Here is a 26,950-nt window from a genome sequence, read left to right on the forward strand (position 1 = left end):
AAATATAGAATTGCTGCTTTAAATACCCTCACCCTCCACCCCTTCCTTACATCTCTTCCTGCTGGCCATTCACAGGAATCCCAAAGGAAAAACCCAAGTACCTATGCAACATGAGAACAACAAGTGCATGTGCACTGTGCCACACAAAGGGCATGAGCAGAGGAAGCTGCCAGGGGGTCCAACATACAAAATGCTTGTGTGTGCACTTCTGTGCAACTCGGCACATTGTGGTTGCATCATGCTGTGTTTTGCTGCATAACCAGAAGGAACCAAAGGCTCCAAGCCCAGCCACATCTTGCTATCAAGATCCACAATGCTGCTGCACTTTTTGCTGTTTTTCATCCCCTGAACTCTGCTACTGAAGATCCTGAAGCAGCAGACGACAGAGGCGCTCAGCACGGCGGCACCGCAAAGCGTTCCTGATCCGCCGGCCCGCAAACACCCAGGAGCAGGCACGGGCACAGAACGCCTGCGTCAGCTGTATTCTGTCCAGAATTTATTACTGAGCACAGCGACCTTCAGCCTTGGCAGGCCCACAGAGCAGGGCCAAAAGTGTCAGCTCTGAATGCGGCAGCAGCAGGCAGGAGCGGCCTGAAGAAGCCAGTGGGCAGAGTGTGCTGGGCTGAGCTGGAGCCAGACCAGGGCAAGCTGAAGGCACAGGCTCCAGGCAAGCATAGGTGGGGCCAGCAGCACGCTCCCAACCTGCAGAGCCATGCTTATCAACAGGTCCACTGAAATTAAAGCGTGGGCAGGGGCTGCAGGAGTCAAAAATACGCTTTCAACTAAAGATCTGCAATAATGAGTGAAACAAAAAAATCACACAGCTACCACAGAGGTGGGCTAGTTTTCATTAGCCCCTTCAGAACTAGGCAGATTTGAACCACAACCATGCAGTAATGAGTGAGCTGACAGGTGTACTAGATGAAAATCTGAGCTACTAACACACACCTTCTTTTCACCCTATTGATTCCTTCCACTCTATTACTGCTCCAAATAAACTCAGGCAATACATCCCTCTCAGGAAGAGACCACGTGCTCCCCAGTTCCTAACTCTTCCCCTGGATAGTCAGTAATGGCAAGTGCCATATTATGTCATCACCAGGCTGCTCTTTCCAACACAGAACACAGTCCTTAAGCAGACAAGTTGATCTTCATACAGCTATTACACATAGTTTCCTATAACTGGAAACAGAAATGGCTTATTTGTGTTCTTAAGAGATAAAACAAGCCTTGATCTCTCCTGGGAGAAGAGAAGAAAAAAAAAATCTGACTTTTCTTTCATTTTCTTCCTGTATCTCAGCAGTTAATTGAACAGTGAAGACGAACTCATTAGCTCACTATTGCCTCTCTGAATGGAAGTGGAGTTTAAGAGCCTCTCAGCGACTTAATACCATCTCTAATTTCCTTCCAGCTTGGGAAGCTTGAGACTAAACTTGGAAGACAAACTGATTTCCAGCATCAGGTCACTTCTAGACCACAATCTGAAATTCAGTGCATCATTTTTAAGTGGTGGTTTCAAATACTGTGACCTGATAAAAAGCTCAGTTCTACACTTCTGTTCTATAGCATCTGCTGTGCTCTGTCAGCAGCAGGGTCAGATGCAGGAGGAATTGCAGTGTACCCAAGATAAAAGTTAAAAAACCAGAACTAAGTCTGAAACTCACAGAGATTGCTCAAGTCCATTATAAGATTGAAATAAAGTGCAGTAGAAGAAGAACTGAAAGGAAAAGTATTCTGTAAAAGGCAGCCCTATGCTTTCAGAGATAATAATAGCCATTCTTTTTCAGTGGAAGCACAGAGGATCTCTGTTAAAACACTCTTACAGTAAAAATCCTTTTTCTTTCATAGAAATAGCAGTGAGATTTTTTCCTCGTGTTTTGATTTTTAACTCTTTAACTAAGAAAAAAGTAAGCATAAAAATGCCTTTAACATCAGTCCTCAGGGAGTCTGCAACATCCATAGAACCTTACACCTGCAATCCTAACCAGAACAGGTTGCAATTAATCTACTAATCAAATAAGTTCCAATCTCCCACGGGCATAAGACATTTGCTGGGTTGCTAATCACTATGTTATTAAACATTAATGAAATGTTTTATTACTCTTGGCCTTCTCTTCTTACATACGATGTAGCAGATGTTTCATGCAAACAGATTCCAAAGGACTTGCAAAACAAAAATAATTTCTCCTCACCATCAAAAAAAAATATTTATTTAGGGAACAGGTAAGTACTGCTTCCAATGTTTATTTTTTCTTTGTCTCAGGCCTATTGCTACATGACATGAAAAAGCCTGATATTATAAGTCGTGTGGGGCTTTTATTTCAATCCAAATTACTCCCTCAGACCTGAGAGACAAGGTTCAAATTAGAAGAGACAAAAAAGGGAAATGATGGGTGGAGACTGATCAGGGAGTAAAGGCAGAGTGGAACTGGCAAGTGGAATTAGCCTGCAGATGATTATTTACCCAGCAGAATTAAATTTCCAAGAAGTACAATTTCTTAATAGTGAGCTCCCAAATAACTAAGCTTTCAAAAGCATAAGCATTCCCTGCTGAATTCAGAGGTTGGGCAGCTCCTCCTCTGGGGCTGTGGGAATGGGAGAGGAAATTCACTCCAGCAGTGAAGTTAAAATTGGAACTTACACACCTTACCTTGTGCACACACAATAAGCTTTTCTCCCCACATCCACGTTGGGTTCCCCACCCCCTGGTATGCTAAGTTTGTCATCAGCAGATAACAAAATTTATTAGCTATTGCTATAGCTAAGAAACCATCACACGTGAATACCAGGTCTAGGATAAAACTAAAATAATAAATACCCTACCAAATTTCAGATGATAGCCTGACATATAAGAATGTTTCAACACTCCTTCATAGTTTTATATATAAAAGCAATTCAAGCTTCCCCAAATCAGCATAATTTCACCAGCTGACCTTTGCTAGATACAAACAACCTATCATACACTTGGAAAGGGAAAGCCAGCTATGTCAAAGTACAAATTTACTATAAGCTGTTGAAGAATTAGTGTTCCAAGTCTGATAAAACAGGTTATCAGACTTTGTGCTTGAGGGTTTTTTCCTTAGTCAGCATTGGTGCTTTTCAAACATTGTCCCATTTTTCAAGAAACCATTTCCTTCAGCAAAATGGTGTCAGAGCACTAAAATGAAAAGATTAGGAAATCTTCACATTCATTTCTAGCCTAAATTGCCCCAAAAGAAAAAGTACAGAGAAAAGCAAGTTTTAGTAACTATTTGCATAACAAGGTGTGTTTTTAATGGCATATTTAAAAGCAGAGACACAGCACTATGATTAGATTCACAATTTAGTCACACTGAAAATGAATAGAGATTTCCAAAAAAAGAAAGGTGCAGAAAGAAACTATTTAATATGCCAGATGAACACCATGAATTTAAAATGGCACACTTTCAGCAAATTTCAAAAGGCTACACTACCACCTCATGGGCATCCAGTTTCAGAGTTTCCCAAGCACCAGATCCAGCTTGACAAATTTAGGGCAGGGGCAACCTCATTACCATGAAGCCCAGTCCTCCTTCCCCCAGTAGGTGCAAAAATCACAGAATCACAGAATGGTTTGGGTCAGCAGGGACCTTTGAGATCACCTAGGTCCAACCCCTCTGCCATGGGCAAGGACATTTCCCATTATCATGTTGATCAGAGCCCCATCCAACCCAGGGGACATTTGCTTGGACATTTTCTTGGACATTTCCAGGAACGAGGCATCCAGTTTCTCTGGGCAGCCTGCTCAAGTATCTAACCACTTGCACAATGAAGAATTTCTTTTTAACATCTAATCTAAACCTAACCTCTTTCAGCTTAAATCCATTCCCCCTTGTCCTATCATACATGCCCTTACAAAAAGTCCCTCTCCAGATCTATTATAACCACCTTCAGGTGCTGGTAAGCTGCCCTAGGATCTCCCTGGAGCCTCCTCCAGGCTGAACAGCCCCAACTCTCTCAGCCTGTTTTCATAGGAGAGCTGCTCCAGGTAGCTTTGTGAGCATCCTGACTTCCACCTTGCTTCCAGAATAAAATGAGAACTTGTACATTACCCTGTAGCAAGGACATGGAAGAGAACCACTGAAAACAAGAGACTGAGGGAGGAACAAAGATGACTTGGTCAGACCAATCATCTTGGCATGACCTCATCCAAAGGTCGGTCAGCAGCCATCACCACATGCTTCCAAGGAAGTTCCTAGTCATCTGGAACCCTAAAACCTGAAGACATGGACATTTAACTTCTCTTTACTGAACCTGTAAGTTGTTTCCAAAAATGTAATTGTAGAAGGAGATAAGAAGCTCAATGCAAGTCAACCACAAATTACATCAGAAGTTGTTTCCTACACCACCTTTCCAATGGACAATGCATTCTTCTGTATTTAACACATAGTGCTAAAGAGCATTTTCATAAGCTAATTCATTTAAAACATCCACTGTTAATAATAATGCAAGTGGCAAAACCTTCACTGACCTTGCCAAATATTTCCCACTACATGATCTTATTTTCATAGCTTAAGAAGATCTCCCACTACATACATCATGAAATACAAACACGCTGTGGAGATGACCAGGAGTAAAGTAATGATCCTGCCCCTCTACCCAGCTTCCCTAAGGCCACACCTGGAGTGCTGTGTCCAGTTCTGGGCTCCTCAGTCCAAGAGAGACATGGAGCTCCTGGAGAGGAGCTGCTCCTGGGGTGGGTTTAGCAGAGGGCAACAAAAGTGATGAAGGTACTGAAGCATCTCGCTTATGAGGAATGGCTGAGGGGTCTGGGCCTGCTCAGCCTCAAAGAGACAACTAAAAGGGGACCTCACCAGGGTAAGTACCTGAAGGGAGGGTATGGAGAGGATGGAGCCAGGCTTGTCCTGGGGGTACAAACCATGAGACAAGAGACAATGAGTACAAACTGAAGCATACGAAGTTCCACCTGAATATGAAAGAAGAATTTCTTTACTGCGCTGTTAACCACCCACTGGAATATGCTGCCCAGAGAGCTGGAATCTCCCTAACTGGAGGTACTCAAGAATCATTTGGAAGCAATCCTATGCCATGTGGTCTGGAATGACACTGCTTGAGCAGGGATACAAGAACAGATGACCCTCTGTAGTCCCTTACAACCTTGCCCATTCTGTGATTCTGTGAATTAATTTCCTTGCCCCACACCTAACCAGTGAAAATATCTTTTTCCCATTTTGTTGAAATCAAACTTTCTACAAAGGGTGCTGAGAACCTTTTGTATTCAAAATCCCAGTGGTATGAAATAATGAAGATTACTGTCTGCTGAGGATGTGATACTGCCTGCCTTGCTTATGTAAGCAAGACAGTATCACTCCCTACACATTCTGCACATAAGGTTAGGTTAAAACAAGAGTCAGTGCATCTTGTGCTCACTGTCTACTTACATTCAGGAAAACTCAAATGAATTTTAAAGGTGAATAAGTTAAAACTTCCTACATTGTTCAAGTGGACAGCTGAATTCAGAAAGGTCTCGGACACATGTATGTCTCTTGGAAAGTTTATTATCTACTGAAGAAGTCAGCTACAGCATTATCACCCACAAGCAGATCTATGCAGACAAGCCAGTAGGACAGCATGCCACAGCTCAGTGCTCCACCAGGAAGGAACTTTCTACTACCACCTGCACACGGCATTGTGCTTTTGGACTGTGTACAGGCTGTTCCCACTAGCAAGGAGGATTCTTTCCAAGAGATATTCATCAGTTTAAATCCAAACAAGAGTCCTTGCACTGTTTATCCTTCCTGCTAATTGATGGCCTTCATGCTGCCACAGAAATTGTTCAATGAATACACTGACTCTGTTATGCCTCCAACACTCCAGGCAACCCTCAACATGCCCTAGTTTTTCCTATGTCTCATACTACTTTCTTGTCCTACTAGATCTGTTAGCCCTGCATGAAAGCAGATAACCTTTATGCCTGTTATGCAGTTACAGAAACAGAGTCACTGCCTACCAGGAAATCCAGCATACTATCTACAAACCATGTCCTTTCTTGCCCTTATGTTGACTTAATTAAAAAAGGGAAAAAAAGAAAGATAGATAGCACCAAGTTCTTGAGTATTTGCTGTGGCTCTCCAAATGCTGACTCCAATCAACCTGTTGTGGTTTCCTGCACGCAGGGAAAGAACATTTCCATTCCATATGTTCTCATACTCCTGCTTTTGCAGATATCTAAATGACAAGCAGATCGGGTTAATAAATCAAGTGTAATCAAGGAACCCCAGGTCTCACAGACAGGCAATTCTAGTACAGGTTACTGTGATACAGTACCAGAAGAATGTAACCTAGAAAGAATATAGAACTACTTTTTAAAAAACTACAGAGCTTCTAAAACCATTGCCTCAACTAAAGATTATTATCTGTTGTTGTAAGCTGTTACCACCTTCTAATTTTATAATTCAGAATTGCTCACTATTTATAAAGTATGTTCAGCAGGGCACTAAAAAGCAAAGAAGTATTATCCTTATTTTTAGGAGTTCTTCAGAAAGCTGTGCTCACCTTAGTTCTCCTGCTCTACATCCTGTTACGCCTGCCAGACTTCATCTGAAATGTGCTTACAAAGTTGCTCAGCATCAGAAAACAAAGCAAGTCCATCCACATAAGATACTGAACTGAATCCTCCTAATGCTCTCTAGCCCATGCACTACATTTTGGAGTAGCAAACTGCTATGTCCTCATTTCCACACCTGCACACTTACTACTAATTCCCATGGTAGTCAGCAACACATCTTCTCAAAAGTTCCTCTATTATTTAACAGCAAAACTGAATTTTCCACTAAAGTGCCCACAGGAAATGTCAACATCCACTATGAAGTTTTACTCTAAGAAGGAAAGAATAAAAGAAAGTTAAAACCCCTCTTCTGTCCACTTGCAGGAAGAGCAGTGCAACCAGTGGACAGCTCTGCAAGCAGCATTCATGTCTCGGTGCAACACCCCTATAAACTCCAATGTCCCTCTTCAGGGACTAAGCTGCCTGCAACTAATTACTTCATTTACAATCAATCAACATGCCTACACTGTTAAACTCATCTGGTATAAATGAAATGCCTGTGTTCAAGCCCAAAACACTTGGTACAACCTTCATGACTCAATGTGCCTGCTGAGATGAAAGGAAGATGAATGCAAAAGAGCCTGCCAACTCAGTCTGATAAGCAGATCCTTGGACATATCTCTGAATGAAGGAAAAAAAGAAGATGAATCTTTAAAAGACATCAAGTTATAGATTCTGTCTTCATCATCTGATAACGCTTAGGAGGGAAAACAAGGAGCTTTTTGTAACAGGGTGATTTTTGAAATTAAAAAACGTCTGAAATTAGATCCAGCTGTTGTTTTCCAAAAGCATTGTTATGCTTCAGTGATTCAGACTGGATGTTTGTATTTTGACTAGTTAGCTCAGGACCTAAGTAGTCTAATCACCATGGCTGGGGCTTTCAAAGGAACAGCACAAATGAAGAGGTGAAATGAGCACCTTTGTTGGGCCTGGAACAATTAGACCTGGCTTCAAATCTTAGAAGAACTAGGGAATACAGATGTCTGTAGTCTGCTTATTTGCATCATGACACATATAAGAGCGTCCATTACTCATCTCAGTTCACTGTACTAAGCACTACACAAACAAAAACCCACCCTGAAGAAAGCAGACTGCCTTCTCCTTAGTTAAAAGTCTGTAACATGTATTTAAAATATGATAAACATCACGCCTCACATTTCACCTTGAAGAAGAGTGAGTCCCTTTGCTCCTGGCCAGAAAAACATTTCAAATGCTCAATGACCACTTCCTTGACATCACTCACTGTATTTTAAAAGAAGTATCAACACCATGCCAAAGCATCATGGACTGTAATTAGAATATTCATTAATAGAATAAGTTTCTCATTGCCTTTCCAGAAACATTTCTTATTTTGGGTTATTACATGATACAACTCTTACAAAACCACTCCAATAAAAATCAGATTCATTTTTATTTCCTGTGGTAGATCATACAGGTGAGTCTAGGTCACCCAACAAAACCTCAGTCTACATTATCCTTCAAATTTAATCTTCCAGTGTGTTCAAAATGGACCATATTTCACTGCATAATGCAGACAGAAAATGTGATGGAAAAAAACAAAGTGGAACAAAAAGCCCAAACAAGTTTTCCTCAACAACATGCAAAGTAAAGTGGTAGTAAAGCAATTATTTGTATTGTGTATGCTGAAAATAATTCTCTTGGTCACAAACATCTCACCTTCTCAGTCATCAGGGACCAGGAAGTATCCAAGTCACCAAAAAAAAAGGCAGCATTGTTTATTTTAGAATATGCCCAACAGTCTGAACTGTCTCTGTACTTTAGATGCTTGACAAAACATTTAGAAGAGCTTCCTTTTATTATTTTCCCATGTCTTGGTACTACTTTTCCAAGAAGCAATGGGCAGTGCAAATATTGCCTTTAGCAGCAAAGAAAACAATTACCCATTCCATGGCTCTCCAAGTTCCAAACACTTCCCAGAAGGAACATGCCATTTGGTTATAAAGAGTCGGGTCTACTCAAGAAAACAAGTGGAAAACAAAAATTATTCCCATTTTCACATTTACTTAAACCTTCCTCATTTTGTTTGCTGACTTTGAATTGATTCTCTTCAAGGAAGAGACACAAATAAAAAATACCTCAATTACAGCTCAATTAAAAGGTTTTAAGCAAAGCCAAAAGGGTTGAACTACAGCACAGTGCCGGAGGGGACGGCACAGCTGTCTTGGTGACACAAAAATGAGAAGATCTGTCCCTCTTCTTTGCTTCAGGAAGACCTCCCTGAGCAGCAGGTGGATCTCTTCTGTCCCTTCGATGACTAGCATTTTATAGGTTATCCCTTCTTTCCCCTCAAGCTTAATAGCTGCCACAGCAGGATATTTGAATAAGAAATACTGAGTTCAAAAAGGACACAGAGTTTGCCGCTGCCTGATTTATCAGCCATGCATTTTAAAGACAAAAAAACCCCCAGTGTTCCCTGGCAAAAACTGAAGATAAATTATTTAATGATGTATTCCAATCATGCTCCAAGACTGGAACGTTGCACCAAAAATAATTTAACCAAGTAAGAATTGAATAAGCAAGTGAGAGCCACAGGTAGGTAATGTTGCTAGATATAAAGACTATTTAAGCTAAATCTTCCGTAGCCAGGCAATCTCATGCTGTGGGATTTCCCAAAGAGAATACATAATGGTACAACTAAGAGCCTTGAAATATCTGCACACACCAAACACCCAAGTAGTCTCAAAAGCCCCATTTTTATCCCATCAAACTAATCTTCTATTTATACTCTCCACAATACTGTTCCCTAACAAGGAGACAGGTGTGGAAGGTTCCTCCTGGGACACCATTTCCACCCAACACCTGCACTCATGCCCAAGCTCTCTAAGCAGCAGCATTACCAAGCTCTCAAGAGCATTAGATGAGCTGCTCTCTGCCTGACCATCTCAGCATCTACTCTAAGAAGAAAAAATATCAAACTAGCTTAGAATTTATATACAGCCTCATACACAGTCAACCACTAAATTACTGAGCTTCAGAAGGACTTCAGAAATTTTACTGTGACTTTGTAATTGACAAAGTTCAGGCTCCATTCACAAAACGACTGCCCTGGATTCTCTACTTGAATTGGCTGCACACTTAGAAAGCTCTGCTCCATTGCCACAATAAGACTGTCAGCATTAAATATTTTCTTTTTAGATGAGAAAACTCAAATCTGCTCCTCCAGCCTGTGACCTGCCGGTCTCAGAAATGCAAAGATATAGAGTCTCCTATATACTCTCCTAGAGCAGTGATCCTGAGAGGCTACCAAAGATCTCTCCATAAAACAGCACAAAATGAAGAACATTAAAATCAATTTTTACCTTTGTTACACAGACCTACAAATCCATGCCATAATCAAGGCTCCCTCTAATTAGCAGGTGTGACCCAGATGTAAAACTGATTTATAAATATAAAATGGAGAGGTTATTTCTACTGCATGCAGCATTGCTGTTTTTCTATCCCGGTCCTTCACACGCACTTAAAGGCAGCAATGTTAAAAAGTCAAAGGAAAGGAAATTATCTTCCAAAACAGAACTTAATTTGAGCACAATCAGGAATTCTGCAATGTCCAAGTACACTCTTACAGTTATAATGTGCTGACAGCATGTGGCTGAGTTACATCTATTCATGTCCTTTGAACTATGCATTTCCATACCTTGATGGGTTTGCAATTCTTTTAGACTGTACCCTCCACTCTGAAGGTCATTATTTCAGAATAGCATCCATTTAACTCGTGTCTCTCTAAACAGTCTCTAGCTAATTTGGGAATGTATATACACAGAATATATATTTCATACACTATATATATGTATTTTATGTAAACCAGACATAGGAACTCACTTCCTTTAGAAGACCTGAGAGACAACAGGAAGTAAACCAAAGCATTATTGGAGCAGCTCTATGAGTTATCTGGACTAGTGGGACAAAAGACTTTTCATAAAGGAAGATTCCAGTTCTTTTTGTTCATCAGTAAATTCACATAGGACAGACAGATTTAATTTTAAGTTATTTAATTTTAAGTCTCAAGTTATACACTAGAAGTGAGCAAGAGCAGAGAAAACTGACAAAACAAGTATCTTGTTTTAAAGTCCCATCTTGGTCCTAGTTTAAGGAGTACCACAGAAAAACTCCTGGAAATAGAAAAGCTCAGAATCCAAAATAAATGCACCACTTTAACTGTGGTGTGCATCTATAAAAGGCCTCATGCAGACACCCACGGGATAGGAGCAGAAAAGCCCTCTTTTGACTCCTCCCTTTTCAAAGAACACATTCCTAGGGCCTATTTCCCTACTGACATGTTGGTTTCCACATGGCAACACGTGGAAACACATGTCTGAACACGCACAAAGCACGTCTGCAGATGAAGAGCTTTTCCTCCTCTATCCTAGGCCAGCTGTGGCTGGATGACATTGCATTCCCTGGACATTCATTATCAGTCCAGACTCTCCTGCTAAAAAGCAGAAAACTGAAATCAATGCTCGTAGTACAAACTCCATGTCACCTCATGTGCCAAACTGAAGATCTATTTTGCACTAACAGCTATTATGCATCCACTTCAGCTGTCAGATTTGAAAACATCTGCAGGAGTAGCCATAACTACAAATAATTTTCTTGTACAGACTTTAAAATAAAACAAAGTTAGAAATATGATTCTTAGAATTCTTAGATGTTCTAGGCCACTGAAGTATGCCCAGGGAGGTTACAGCTGATACGCTGAACAGTGCACTGCTTTCTTCAAAGAAAAGCAAGAGTAAACAGTTATTTTATCCATTAGGAAAGTTTGACAAAATTGGAAAATGGAATGAAATTGTTGAGTGAAAATTCAGATCTCTACCCAGCCTTTTTGGTTGCTGTGAACAGACAGGCACTGCAACTGCAATTACAGTTAAATGATAGCATTGGCTCCTCCAGTAAGCTTCCAGGAGACAGCCAGATCAAGAACTGCTGTAAGAAAAGCTATTATCTTGGTAAGTGTCTCTGATAATCTGGATAAAGTAAGTTGGGCCAGAGCTACAAATCTGGCCTCTACACAAGAGTTAAAGCATAGATTAGAAAAAACCTCTCTGAAAGCAAGCATAGCCCTCCAGCTGTTTAGAAGATGGAAAAACAACCTGAACACACGCCCAGGCATCTCCCATTCTGGAAATCTTATCTGATAGCCTCAGTCTTAAAGAGGGACTGTATTCCCTCAGATGAGCTAGGAGTAAAAGGCAGTTTTCATCAGGCTCAATTATCTTTCTACTGCTGGTTTAACAAATGTTCACAATATTTGTTGAAGTCACTGAAAAATATTTTCAGCCTTCCATCCCCACTTCTGATCCAAACACAAAACATCTCATTAGTCAGAAGACAGATCTATTGTTTTGAGTGCACTTTCTAGCTATTTAACAATAAAATTAAGGCTCCCTTAAGAGAGTAAAACCTCCATGATAGTCTTATGAACAGTGATTCACTATTCCTCAGATCTTCAAAGTAGCTATGAAGTGCAAGCCCTCAAAGACTTAAAAGAAAGGTGCCTAAATGTTACTAATTCTCATCACCATGTTTTTCCTTTGTGACTTTTTATCCCATGGGTGCTTCCAAGTCAACTGAGATGCAGTAAATAAAGGCATTCTTCTAAGAGAAGGCCTTAGAGATTAATGTTTGAATATTCAGTGATCCTTAGATGGAGATATGAGATGAGAGAATGCATCTAACTCACACACAGATGAAATTTAAAAGGAAGTTCAGTCCTTAGTTCAGAGAAAACCTGTGCAGATAACGAGAGGTCACAGTGAAAGATAATCATGAATACATCAGAGTAAATCCAACCTCTACACTGTATTCAAAACTTTCAACACTGACTTAGATGAAGGTAGCATTCATTCTGAACCTCTGTGATAGCCTTCAATTCCCTTCTAGAAAAGAGTGAAGTAGGAAGGAAGAGGAAGATCTGGAGTGACCTTATTGCTCTCCATAACTATTACAAAATGAGTTTGTCGTAAAGTGGGGTTGGTCTCTGCTCTCAGGCAACCAGCAAACAGGATGAGAGGACACAGTCTCCAGCTGAACTAGGGGAGGTTTAGGCTGGACATCAGGAGAAATTTCTTCAAAGAATGGTTATTAAAGTTTGGAATGGACTATCGAGGGCAGTGGGTCACCACCCCTGGAGGTGTTCACGAAACAACTGGATGTGGCACTTAGTGCCATGGTCTAGTTGACAAGGTGGTCATCAGTACAAGGTTGGAATCAATCCTGGAGGTCTGTTCTGTGACTTCAATATCCACCTGTGTGCTTGAAAGAAAGGGTCCACAATTCAGGCACATACAAAGGAAGTCAAGGCTTCTATGAGATATCCAGCAGGAACAATGGCTTCTCTTCAGCCGTGCCTTTAACATTCTCATGACAAAGCTGTGCTACACAGAATTAGGAGTCTGGAAGATGGACCTGCTAAAACATCAAAAAGCAAGAGGATGCACACATCCTGTCTGAGCCCAGCAAAGGGAAAACAAACCTGCACAGAAGAGACAGTGGTATCACTTCCCTTAAAGCTTTACAACTGGGCTGCCCAACACATATCAACAAGATGGGTGTCTAACTCCTGTCTGCTTGTCAGTATATAGACATGACTACCCAGAGCCCAAGCTTACAGACTGCAAAACAAAACTTGTTTTATATCTTCTCTCAGTCACATTACCCAAGTAACTTGAGTACCTCTCTCCTCAAAACAGCTCAGATACACCAAAAGTGGCCTTAATAGACTGAAGCCCCCTGAAATGAAGCCTTTTTTTCCCAGTATAATGCTACTATCTGCTGTATCTTTACTGGCCATCAATAACCAAGAGCTAAGAAACAAGCTGGGGGAAGTCAGAAAAAAATGAAACTAATTCAACCCAATTTGAAGTCATATTCTCACAGTGGTCTGTTAACCACTGAGATTCTGAGAGCAGAAGAGGCAAATCATTAATCAACAGGTTCACTTTTTCACATGCATATTTACAGAATTATACCTTCAACCATGAGCAGAAACACAAAACCTATTAAGAAAAAAACTGGGTCAGCTCTAGATTTCTGAATGCTTTAAACAGAAAAGTCTCTTGAAAAGTTAGGAGAACTTAAAAACCTAAACACCTAGTCATTTTTCAATGGAAAGTCTTCCTTGTGGTTTTACATTTTTCATGGGAGCCGCTATGATCAAAGTTGCAGTAAATAAGGTAACACAAACAGCGGATATGGGCTACTTTGAAAAGAATCTTTTTATACTTAGCAGCTTGATATATCTGAGGCAGGAACTGAAGGAAAGTTGGTGCTTTCAGAAGCATTTCAAACAGCTCACAAAAGTACACACAGCAGCAGAGAAAGAAAGAAAGAAACCAGAACCTCAACACAAACTTATTTTTCCATTCTGCTGCTTTATTGGGCTTTAAGGCTCAAATTAACACTAAGACTTTACATATTGAAAAGCCAAAAAAAAACCAAACCAAAAAAAACCAAAAACAAACCAACCCCCCCCCCAAAAAAACAACAAAAAACCACCCCCAAACCAGTAAACCAAAACAAAGAAACAAACATGTAAATACTCACAACACCTATTCCTTCCCTAACTAAAAACAGGAAAGACCACTGCCTACTATTGAGTGGCCTCAGCTTTAGCAATGCAGTGCTTCACATTTATGGACCATTAGGGCCCTAGTCTGACATCCTCTCACACTCCAGAAGATCTGCCTATTTAAATAATTCACACAACTAAGCCAAGGGCACACACGGTTGGATGGTTAAACCAAGGCAGTCCCTGAATGATCTGACAGACTGGATGGCAGGAATGGTTCCCATTACAGAATTTGGCTTTCTCTTGCTGCACACTTTATGTCTCTGTGAGCCATTAACAAGAAATGTGATGCCCAATGTAGACTGTCTGAAAAGGTGTAGGAGGAGTACAAACTCTCTTCATCACTTAGATTTCAGCAGCCCAGTGCTAAAAGCAGAAACATCCAAGTATGCAATTCAGATGCAAGAAATTTAACTGCTTATTCTCAGTCAGCTGTGAAATACTTCTAGCAATTCACACATTCATTTCATTAGGATTTCTTAGAAACCTTAATGGAATGGGAAATAACAAAAAATAACTATTTATGCTAACATGCCTCTTTGCTTATTATTGGTTTTTGCACAATGAGACATCAACATCACAGACTCTTAATCTGAAGAATATTCCAATGAAAATGCTAACAACAGCAGTGCATGAATTTTTATGGTACCAGTATTTTCTTTTCAAGCATCACAATTAGGCTGTGTCACTTGAGGGCCTGCACAGACACATAAATGAAAATAATTGAAAATACTATGAACCTTTTAACTGCCCCTACTGATGCTTTGCATAAGAACCTGTTATTACACATTTTTGGAATAGAAGCAGAAATTTAGCATAGATCTCTGAAAGCCAGATCATTGTCTTTTGGAAATTTTGCCATTTGAAAGCACTTTGGCCCCAAAGTTTGTGAGCAGCTGCCTTATACTGTTTTTCAAAGAGAAACATCCCTCTCACACCTGTTAAACTTTTAACTGAAAAAAAAAAATCCAAAACCCACCCCCCCAAAAATATAACTTTCCTTAAGAGTTGGTTAATAAAGTAAACAATATAAAATGTTTCACAGATCATTGACAAACACCACACAGTTTGTGAACTACTGACTCAAGTATCAGGTAATTGCCCAAAATTACATTACTTAATTCCTCACACAGTATGGAGAACTACTTTACTGAAGGCAGAACTACAAACTGAAATTAAGCATAAATCTCTAGGTGGTATTTTATTTATTCCCTTCAGGGACTTACCACTTACTCCTACCAATACTATTGCTGTACATTACACTGAACTCGAGACACACACACTCTAAAACCCAGAGCAATTCAGAGACCCTGTTTAAAACACGGTCATGCAGGAACTGCAATGTCAAACTGAAGAACCACTGAACTGCAACGAGGGAGTAGAAAGAAGAAGGAGCATTGCAAACTATCTTTACCATCACAGAAACTGTAAGATTCAACTCTTCAGCACTGATTTAACACTCAACTTCTTTCTGGTCTGGACCAGTGCTGGGAGGCTGACTTGTCATAGTAATGGAAAAGGAAAAAAGAAAAATAGGCAACCCCTCTCTAGCTTTCAAGCTAGCTTCAAACCTGGACAAATGCATCTCAGCTTCCTGACAGAGATCTAAAATTGGCAACTGAGGCACATATTCCAGACCTACACAGTGATGGCCCTCTACATTCACAAAATGCAGCAAAAGCCTAGAGGTTGCACTCTCTTGGGACTTTCTTTAGTTTCTGAATTTTCAATTTCAAGACTATCCACTAGCTCCTCTCAAAGCACTTTTTGAAGAAATCATGACTAAGGAATTATACTGCATGTACCAAGAGAAATATATCACAATAGACAAGCACCAGGTAGATAAGGGATAAGCAGGCACCAGGCAGAAGCATACAGCTGAAAATTTTGTTCATGATTCAAATTTCAGGAAGCAACTTCCATACGTCCCTTTCCTCTTGTTGCTTGTTCACCACTGGGATCAGTGCAGACTGGTATTTCTGAAGTGCCCCCTCCTCTCTTCCCTCCCTTGTTTGATTCATTATCAAAGTGATAATAAATCAAACAAGCTGCCACCACGTTGGGCTGCCTGCAGTAAGGTTGGCTTTTTACCTCAGTCACTGCTGAAGTGGGAGCATGCATTAATGAGAGGGGAGTGGCAGATTTCAGGGAACTCCACTGAGCAGGCCTTGGATCTGGACTTGGGCAGCCAAGCAGGGATGGCGAGAGCCAGCGGAGCTGCACCCACAGCTCAGCTCTCTGAACACAAGGGAGGGTCTGCTCCTGCACTGCACTCAACCCATCCAGCCAACACACTTTCCAAGCTCCCTCTGGAACTTGTAGATTATGTGGTCCAGTATTTACTACCTAGATCAGGCATTCCCAAAGAGTAGCACTCCCTGGAGAAATTGTATGCTGCTCTTAATGTAATGTACATCTGTCTGTCTAGCTTCCAAATCTGCCCAGGTAGAGGCTGCCATCCAGCCTGCAACAATATACACCTCCTGCCAACATAACATACACTTCTAGATCAGACTGTGAAAAAATGAGAGGACTGAAGTGACAAATGATGGGAAAAATTAAGGAGATTAGACCAAAGGTAGATGATGTTGTGTAGCTGGGATAAAAGTTTGGGAAAAGAATATGAAAAAATGCATAATTTGGGTATTACTGCAGATGTGACCCATACAAATTATGAAGTTTAAAAAACTATTTTTAAATTAATGCTGGCTCTCTGCAAATCTATACATGGACTTAAGCATTAATTACACCTAGTTTAGGGATATTAAAGTCTGCAGGTATTGGATGTTCTCAGCTCATATTATCAAATGCAGACAATTAATTCAGAGTCCAAACTGGAAACACCCTACTTAGCTTTTCAGTTCAGCTGTTGTGCTTTAACAAAGGGCTAATATTCAAGAAACAATTTTTTCTATCATTTAAAGAAACACTCAAATAAGATATATAGTCAGGTAACAAAATGTCACTAAACCAACTACCAAAACAAAAAGCAATCAAGGACCAACATTTTACTCTAGTTGCCCAAGAGAGATTAATTTAAAAAAAAAGTAAGATGTCACAAATTATTAATATCTGATGGTCAGGAACTAAAATGCTTGGCCAAGTTTTCATTTTGACACACTGCAAAACCCCAGTTACAAGACTAAAGAAATCAAAGGTTCTTCTCAAAACCACTAGCTGACATCAACCAAGTATGACAGGGTATAGGAAATATCCTGACCTTCCCCCTTAAACCTATGCAATGGGAAGAGACCAAAAAGCTCCTTTTAAGTACTAGGTTTAGAATTGGCTTTTCCTTTTCTGTTTTACCTCTTCTTTCTTCTAAAATAAGGCACTCTTACATCATATTGCATGCTTCCCAAGTACTAATTACCTTCAACCCATAATACAGTCCAGAAATAACTCAGATGCAAGAAGTATGTAAGAACTCTATAAATCCTCCTTAACTGGAAGTAAACAATTCTGCATTACATTAATTTAAATGCATCTTTCCCATTTTCCTTCGAAATACTTCAAAACAATGTTTTTGCCACCAAAAAAGGACACAAACTACAAATATTACCAGTGAAACTAGCTGTGTATGAGGTCTTGCTTGAAAACAAAATATATTAAAACCAGGACCTCTGCTATCATGTACTGCTTGCACAAGCTGATCTGCAGGCCACCTGACTATAAGGGAAAGAGGTCAAGTACATTAAGTACCAAGCTGTGGACTACCAGAAGTGTTGAGGTGGCTTATGGTTCTTAAATTTATTTGGTTTAAAAATCACACAATCTCTTTGGAAGGCTACCAGTTTAGAATAAAGGACCACCAGTCTACTAAAATCACCAGGGTAGAACACATTTATAAATCAGATAAAAATAAATAAGTGAACTTCAGCCCAAACTGCCCTGGGCTCAGTATTTGTTATCTTGTTGCTTGGCCTTTATAATTTCTGATTTACTCAAATATAGCTTTCAACTTTATAGGTGCAGCAACTAAAAACAAAGCCTAAAGGCTCCTGCTCCTTCCAGCAGTTCAATTATTAATGACTGGAGAAGAGTTTATGCTAGAAAAAAGTAACCTTAAGACAAGCTTTTCCTTTGTTTCCACAGTTCACTGTCTGAGAAATTTGGCCAGCAACCTGGAAACAGCACATCAAATCAGCATTTTTAGCTTCCTGACTTGCACTAATACAAATAATCATAGCGACTCACCGATTTTCAAGTTTAACATAATCCATTTGTTTAATTTTCAGTCCCAAAAAATTTTAGGCATATTTATGCTCTCCAATGAAAATAAATTAATAAAATAAAAAACACTGCCATCAAAGACATGAAAAAGGAGATAACATTCATGAAAATACTATGAACTTATGCATAGGCTCACCTTAAATCTTTTATCCTGCAGGACTTTCTTAATGGCCACAAGCTCTCCTGAATCACAGAGTTTGGCTTGATACACAACACCAAAAGATCCATTTCCAATCACCTTGGTGTCTGTGTAGCTGACTTCTTGTGGTCGGTCTGGACCTTGTCCAGGAGTTGCAACTACTGTAGTCACCTTGCTGCCATCTTTGTCTCCTGCAAAGCAAGAGATACACAAATAATCAAAATACAAGTGTAAACAAGATGACCAACAAGACTAAACCAGGAGGGTAAGACAAAGCATATGTACTTCAATATTATATAGAAAACCAGAAACCCTCTGACAAAATGCAAAGAAAACACCGGACATGTTTTTTTACCAATATATATGTATTAAGTGATGACAATTTTTCGTTTAGATTATTGCTAAGAAAAATTTGCTCTCCAGAAGCAAATAATTGAGCAATAAAATGCAATGCACAAAGAAGCCAAGTATTTATCCCTACATCTGATTATCAAGTAAGTGATATTAAACACACTGTTTGCATTACCAAAATGAAGCATTTTCCCATATTTATCCTATAACTGAAGAAACCAAACTGCCAGTATGAGCTCAGATCAGCACTCTGATCTTTACAGAGTAAAGAGTAAAAAAAAAAAATAAAAAGAAACCAGGAGCACTTTAGGTCTGTTACAAATCCACCCACATGTAAAGCTTCAGCTTGTAGCACTAGGAAGCATAACCTTTGTCAAACCTGGCTGAGTCCACCTGAAGCCAAACCTAGGCTGCATCAGATGGCACACCCTTGTTCCTCCCTTCTTCCACTTCTGGACTTCCTTGCACAGAAGGGAGGCACCTGCTGGGGCAGGGGAGGAAGAGGGAGAAGGATGCCAACAGCAGAATCTCAACAGGAACCAGAGCACAGCCAGGGACAGGGCTCAGGATGCAGGAGCACAGTGGAAGCTGCACAGGTGAAGGTGCTGTGGCACACATGCAGCAGCTTGGGGCTCCAGCCACTTTCCATCAAAAGACCCTGTGCAAGCCTCCATCACCTACTCTTAGCTCCACTGTTACTACCAATAGTGCTTCACTCTGTTCCAAGTCTGATTTTGTTCATAATAGGAGCAAAGCTTTAGGCACTGTACAAAGCACAGTCTGGGCATTTTTTGCCATTCAGTTGCAATAAGGAGGCCTTCAGGCTTGGGTTACAGAACCAAACAGGCCTGCAAGAAAAACCAGAACCTGCTGTTGCACAGCAGTCACCACAATTCTACAGAAACTGTTCTCAAGAAACGCCCATCACACCTGCTTATTCACAAACCCTCTCTCCATGACTTTCTCCAGGAATTCTGCTCACTTCTCATGCATTCAGAAAAATCTTTCCAAGAGACAGCTTGATCAATAGCGTTAGTGTAGTTCAGGCAAAATGCTCTTTGTTCTGCTCCAAAAAGGGCATGGAAAAAAAAAGGCACAGCTCACTCTCTTTCCCCCCACTGCCTGCTTCAAACATGAGTGCTGTTGCAAAGAAAGTCATTATGATGGAGAAGTTATTTCTCTCTAGGAAACCTCTCCCCTCACTGCTAAAAACTACCCAGGTACAGCACCTAAAACCAGGCTCTGCAAGGGAAGCTTAACTCGGCTCTGCCCAGCATGCTGGTGACTTCTTGTGTCCGACTTACAACACACTTGTTTGCACAGCCCAGCACAATGTTTGCAGCTTGTGCAATGCTGCAATCTCATGATCAGCTTGTGTACCAAACTCTCCTCTGTGGAGCTGCTGCCTGTCCAATCCTCATCCATTCTCCAATTACACACCTGATTGCTCTTATCAAAGCCTAATATTCTGCATTTTGTCCTGACTGAACTGCATCCAAGGTTACTGAGCTCTCTTGCCAGATTGTCAAATCTTTCAATCACAGTCACTATCCAGAGATTTATTTCCCAGTGCTACATGAAATTTACCTAAGAAATTGGTGAAAACTGGTGAATCCTATGATGCTGCCTAAAAGCCCTGCAGAAACTCACAGAATATCTCACCCTTTTTTTTTCTTGGACCTCCTGTTATGCTCTAACAAAATAATCATTTTGTATGTCTTTCATGGGATTTCCCGTAGTCCATTGTTCTCCTAGATTCTCTCATGAGAAAATCAGTTTGCAAACTTCAGAGTCAAGATACCCACATCTACTTCTGCACCTACAAAATTCAGAAGAAAAGCAGGTGGCTTGACATGATTTCCTCCTGAAAAATCCTCAATAACTACTACTCATCTCCTATGTTGCCTCTTGGGTTCTTACAACTTGTTTCCTTTTATGAGTACAACTGCTCCATGAAACAAATTAACAAATCAAACATAAATTAAGTACATTAGTGCTAAAGGTGCCAATTACTTGCCAAGCAATACAGAGTTGACCTACACATTCCCCATAATGGTCACAAGAAGCTGAGATGCAGATTTATAGATTTGGAGAGAAAATGGGGCAGGGGGTAGAAAGGAACACTAGACAGATGAGTGAGAGAAAGAGAAGAATAAATAGAAGCATACTAGCTGCATGGAAAATTCATTCTCCACTTTGATAACTGTAAGAAATAAAAGAAGGAAGTCACAAATACAAAGAAATCCTTTTATCTATTTTTGTAAACAAACTGAAAGTGTAACTCTCATAGCAGCAATGCATTTTATTTGTCCAATTATTCTATGATTATCAATCTAACCTACCAAATATACAAAGGAGTTATATCTACTTTTACAGCAATCCTCATCAAATAAAAGGTAATCCCCTACCTGCTCAATTTTGAGGTGCATCTTTTTTTTCTTTTTGGCAGGGTTCACTAGGCCAGAGTATTGAGATTGTTGTTAATGAGTTTTATTCTCCATTTTTCCAAAAATCAAGACTAATGAACTCTTAGAGATAAAAATAATTGCCCCTGGAAGCCCTGGTTGAGATTTGAAGTACTTGATATCAAGAGATCTGCTCTAAGGGCTTTCTTCAGAGCTGCAACTCTCTCAGGGACCTCCTTGTGCACAAAAGCCAACCCTGAATTTCAGGCCCCGTCAAGTGTTTCATCCCAACGTGCAGCACACAAGCTGCACCATCCAGCCAACTCTTCCAGAGCTCAAATGTAAAACCAGTCAGCTTTAGACACTTTCCTTTAACTCCACAGGAAAATAGCTCCTACCTGAACTTGCTGAAATCATCAGTGCTTAGAAGTGTATTCATTGACACTTTAAACACTACACCAAGAATTACTTTGTTTCTTTACCAGAATTTACAGAGCATTAAGCCTCACAGAGCTTTCTCCCAGCTTCCTGCTTTCAGGAAACAACAGTTTTTGCAAACCATCCACAAAACACACCATAAGGGCTCCAATCTTTTAAAAGTTAAGGCTGTTAGAGTTTCAGTTATATTCTATTTCAGTATTGTTGAATCTGAGGGACTATAGGGTAAAATTCACCTTGCACCCTTCACAGCTTTGATCTCCAAGAATAAAACATCTCACTGCTGCTCAAAGTATACAGATAATGTGTTTGCATGGCAGCAGCATCCAAGCCTGTTTTGCCACTCCTTGCCACAAGATAGATGTAGGTGCTGCTCCCAAGATCATACACAGTTCAGAATGGTTATCCCAGTTCTCATTGTCTGGACAGCAAGCACTGACTTGCCAGTCAAACAGCACAGGAAGGAGGTCACTAAACAGCTTTCAGAAATGCTGGCTTTAGCCTCAGCATGATGGAAAATGGAAGAGAGGAAACAGCCCTGCCCAGCAATCTTCAGTACCTCCAAACAGATTCCTAACAGCATTACACCACAGCAAGTCTTAAGCAGAAGCCTAGACAGTTCTTATCTCATTCCCTTCACCTCTTATTTTGTTTAGGACTGTCACACTCTGTGACCCCAGTGGACAGGCAGGCACCACCAAACACTGAATACTCTCCACACCTTTGACTGTAAGGTCTATAACAGAACTAGGACATTAAATGGAAAAACTAAAGGAGGAAGAAAGGACTAAATAGCAAAATACTGAGCAGCTCCTACAGCACAGCTCACATGAAATGCATCACTAGCACATGTCCAGAGGCTGCTGTTTGCTAGGGCCAACAGCAATATGACCTTGCTTTACTGTAACCAAAAAGCAAATTCATGTGACTATAAAGTCATCATCTATGCTAACCACCTTTATAACAGCCAGGGTAGAGGTAAAAGGATAAATAAATAGTTATCACATTATAATACACTTGCATTTGGTATTTCATGGAAACCCTTAAAGCATTTCCTCACACAGTTCTAATGTTTACCATCCATGATGCTGTATTTGGGTTTGAGTTTTTTTGATTAAGAGCTTTTTCCACAATTCTGATGTGAAATTGAAAACAAAATGCAGACATTTCAACTTCCAAGTGCTCTGATTAATCTAGCTCACTTTCTACCTTTAGTACATGATGACCACATGGACAAATCCCAACCATTACATAAAAGCAGTGTTGAAAGCAGAGAATACTCATCAGCTTGTGGGAAGAAATGAGCATACTCCACTTAGAAGACCACAGACCATCAGTGCAAGCTACAACCCTATTTTTGCATCTAAAAAAAAAAAAAAAAAACCAAAACAAAACCTATGGTGGCGTATGTTTTTTTTTTTCTCATGTGAGACTGGGGATCCTGCTACTGGGCAAGCATTTTGTCACATATACCCCCCCAGCAGCAGATTCCTTCTGCTAAGCTCAAAGGTGACCACCTGTAAGTGCACTGCATGTACCTTTGGCCTGTGCCAATGAGGTGTCACTCAGTAAAATTCACTTCAGTCCTCAGGGACCATGAAAGGCATCCTTTGCTATTGATCATCCACACACACCTCTACTGAATGGGCCTGGAGAAAGTCCAAAATTATGTCTGCCCTACATCCCTTTAGCTGTTTAGTGTCTGACTGAGCAGTGAAACCACACTTTAATGCAGAGATCTAAGAGTGCTTTTTTAGCTCTCAACTCTATATGTGTGTGCCCCCTTCCTCCTTTTCAATGTGTTTTACAGTTGAAGAAACAATGTATTAGTACAATGATTACAGCAGCTTTACTTCTACTTCAAATGCAACCTTGATCCTTTGCACTGTCTACAAACTCCACCTTTTCCTCTCTTTTGACTTTACTTGTTTCCTCTCGCTTCCCTCCTGCTCCTGCTGCATTCCTCCTCACCAGCATGCTCACAGGCTTTTCCATTAGATATTACCTAGGTTGTTTTAAAGTCCTAAAAAAAAACTTTACAGACATACAACACACTCTGTACAAGGTCTGAGGTCACATAACTGTGCTCATTTAAATAGCTTCACTGATTTGTTTCAAATCTCAGTGTCACCTCCCTACTAAGACATGGCTCAATATTAAGTCACTTGACTATTTCTCCCCTTCATAAGGCTTAGCTGCACTGCTTCATCTTAATTTGCTCAATGCCCAACAGAGTCAGGAGTCACTTCCACAGAAATCTGACACGGCTGGATCCAGCTCCTGCTGATGGGATTAGGTTACAACCAGGAGCTGACACAACTACCTAGAAAGAAATGAGCAACCAGAGGGGGATGGAAGTTTATCAGAACTGCAGTAGCTCTTCTCAGTTGTGGATAACTGGACAATCAAAAGATCTGACTACTTTATGAAAAAAATGTTTTAAGAGAAAACTTTTCTTGAGCTGTCTGCTAGAATCTGGCGCTCATCATCACATAAGGCTATGGAATAAAACACCTGACTTCTCAGATAATTGTTCATGGCATGTGAAGGAAGAAGGAGGTCAGCAGCTGCTCTGAAAGTCTTTAAAGTGGCCAATGTATGCTTGAGGAAACAGTGTCAGCAGCAGAAATCATTACTAATTTTCTTTTTCTAAATAATTTTTCCTACTACATTTTTTAAAAAGTTAGTTTCATGAAGAGCTAATTATTATGAGTCAGTACAGGGGAGAAAGTATTAAAATGGTATTTAGGAACTGTTTTACTAGAGAACTTCCTTTCCTCATCAGGGAGCTGCAAGAATGTTACCTAGTGGGAGACAAGATAAACCTAGAACCATACAGAATCAGAAAATGGTTTGAAGGGACATTAAAGCTCATACAGTTGCAAGCCCTGCAAGCATCAGCAGAGAATCTGCACTTGAGCAAGTCATTCCAAGTCCCATCCAGGCTGGGACAGGGCATCCACAGCTTCTCCGGGCAACCTGTTCTAGTGTCTCACCACACTCACAGCAAAGAATTTCTCTGTATAATCTCAAGTCTTCAGTTTGAGTCCATTACCCCTTGCCCTATCACTATAAGCCCTCGTAAAAAGTCCCTTTCCAGCTTGCTTGAAATGAACATTCACAGACCAAATCAGAAAAACTCAGGGAATCAAAGAAAGGAGTCTTACAAAACACAGTGTCATTTGGTTTTTCAATTTACACAGAACAAAAGGAGTCCTTGGAATTCCAAAAATAGTTCAGGTCAAGCATTGAATAAAAACCTGTAAGTGTGCCAATCATCACCCAGATAAGGCAGATGCATTCACTGAATATTTATATACCCACACACTTGTTTTAGCACAGAAAATGTCACTTGACTTCCTGACTGTAACTGAATACTGCAATAAAAGAGTGGCCATTAGACATTACTTAAGATCAGAAGAATCTCATGATTTGTACCCAAGGATTTTGGAAGAGCTAACTAAGAAGTCATTTTTGAAAGGAATGAGAACACTCAGAGAACTTCTAAGATGGATGGGATGATTCATACAATCTTGTTATTTTGACAACAGTTTTGGCTTAAGGACCACATCAGTTACATTAACAATGAATAAAGAAGCAGTAAGGTACTTCAGAGACCCAGCTGCTGGATTCCATATTGTTACAGACTACAGGTTCATTTAGAATGAAAAAAAAGATAAACACAGTGGTGCACAAGCACTGTGACTTCTGTAGGGTTTCTAACTTGCCATCACATCACAAGTTAATGAAGAAACACATATACAGAAAGAAAAATTATTATTAATCAAATGATAATACACTAGCCCATAACTGCAAAATAAAATATAATAGGACGTGCCACCAGCATTGATTTTTGCCCTCACACTTACTGTTTTTATTGACAACCTGAAAGAAAAGTCATGAAGTACTGAAACACAAGATTTAGAGTTATGCACAGGGTAGGGATCTGTGAAAAAGCAGCTGACCTTCCTTAGTAACCCAGGAGCAAATGAGGCAGAGGGATCCAGAACCCAAGATCACAGGCCATGCAGCCAAGTCAAATAAAGTCATCCACAGAGCGGAGTCACCAACTCTGACTTGCAGGACATCCCAGCACAGACAGAAGCAAACACTGTTACTGAGACCTAAAGTAATCCTTAGATGTATAAGCAGAAGTACATCAGACAGACAAAAAAAAAAAAACAAACCAAAAACTCTTTGCTATTTCACACTCATTGAACAGCTACTGGAATAGGATGCTCAATCCTGATAGCTGAAATTCAGCAGTGATGATTCAAAACACTAGATTCACAAAGAAGCCTCAGACATCATAAGGTCAGCAAAAATACATTACTGTGAGTGAGACTTAAGAGTGCAAACAATTTAAGTCAAAGAGAAAGCTGGAGGATTATCTCTAAAAGGAAGAAGGAACAGACACTTCAGAGAGAGCTCTGATATGCAGGTGGAGGACATACTGCAAATAATGACTAGAAACAGAAATTGCAAGAGTTTGGGACACAACTGTAGGTGGACAAAATTTTAAAAAAAATCATTTCCTTACTAAAAGCTCTGAAAGATAGGGTTATTTTTGCAACACAGATTTTTATTTTAGACTACAATTTTTTTTTAACAAAAAATACTGCTGAACTGCAACTGCTAGGCTTGAAAAAAGAAAGCATGACAATTAACATGACGTCTCTTAGGGCCTTAAGAAGGTCACAAAAGCTCAAAACTCACAAAAATAATTTCTTTCAACTTAGCACTAATGCAATGGTGTCACAACTCAATATTAAATCTGCCACTTTCCACAACAGTCAAAATCCAGAATCTGCATTCAATTTAAACAAAAACACAATAACGTGATAAATAATGAAAATGTGAAGACTGGCAGGTCATTCTTTGGCTTTATTGCTAATGATCAAATTATAGGCACAGTTAATTGTGTGTCAATTCACTTCAGCTCAATCCCAAGACAAATAATCAGGACAAATTTCAGCAACTGTCAAGTCAAAGATCACAAAGGAGAAAGGTTTCTAAAACAGCCTGAAATCAAAGTTGCCATCACTTCTAGCTTGACACATGGGAAGGAAGTAAAAGCAATATTGTTCATTCCACTTGTACCAAGTAACAATGCTTTTTACATGTCAATCATTTGAAAAAGTAATATTTTTTTTCCAAAAATAACTTTTTTTTTTATTTTGCAGAAGGCCAAACCTGTAACTTCAAAACAC

At 40.0% G+C, this 26,950-nt stretch overlaps 1 protein-coding gene across 2 annotated transcripts in view; it reads right to left on the minus strand.

Moving 5' to 3' along the window:
* GSK3B (glycogen synthase kinase 3 beta) overlaps window positions 1-26,950 on the minus strand; it is a 149,551-nt gene that overhangs the window by 75,340 nt on the left and 47,261 nt on the right. For both annotated transcript variants that reach the window (XM_064722516.1, XM_064722527.1), the window contains exon 2: window positions 18,544-18,737. In XM_064722516.1, the coding sequence (XP_064578586.1) occupies window positions 18,544-18,737 (194 nt within the window). The remainder of the gene's footprint in view (window positions 1-18,543; window positions 18,738-26,950) is intronic.

Source organism: Zonotrichia leucophrys, chromosome 1, assembly GCF_028769735.1.
Source record: "Zonotrichia leucophrys gambelii isolate GWCS_2022_RI chromosome 1, RI_Zleu_2.0, whole genome shotgun sequence".
Taxonomy (NCBI): Eukaryota; Metazoa; Chordata; class Aves; order Passeriformes; family Passerellidae; genus Zonotrichia; species Zonotrichia leucophrys.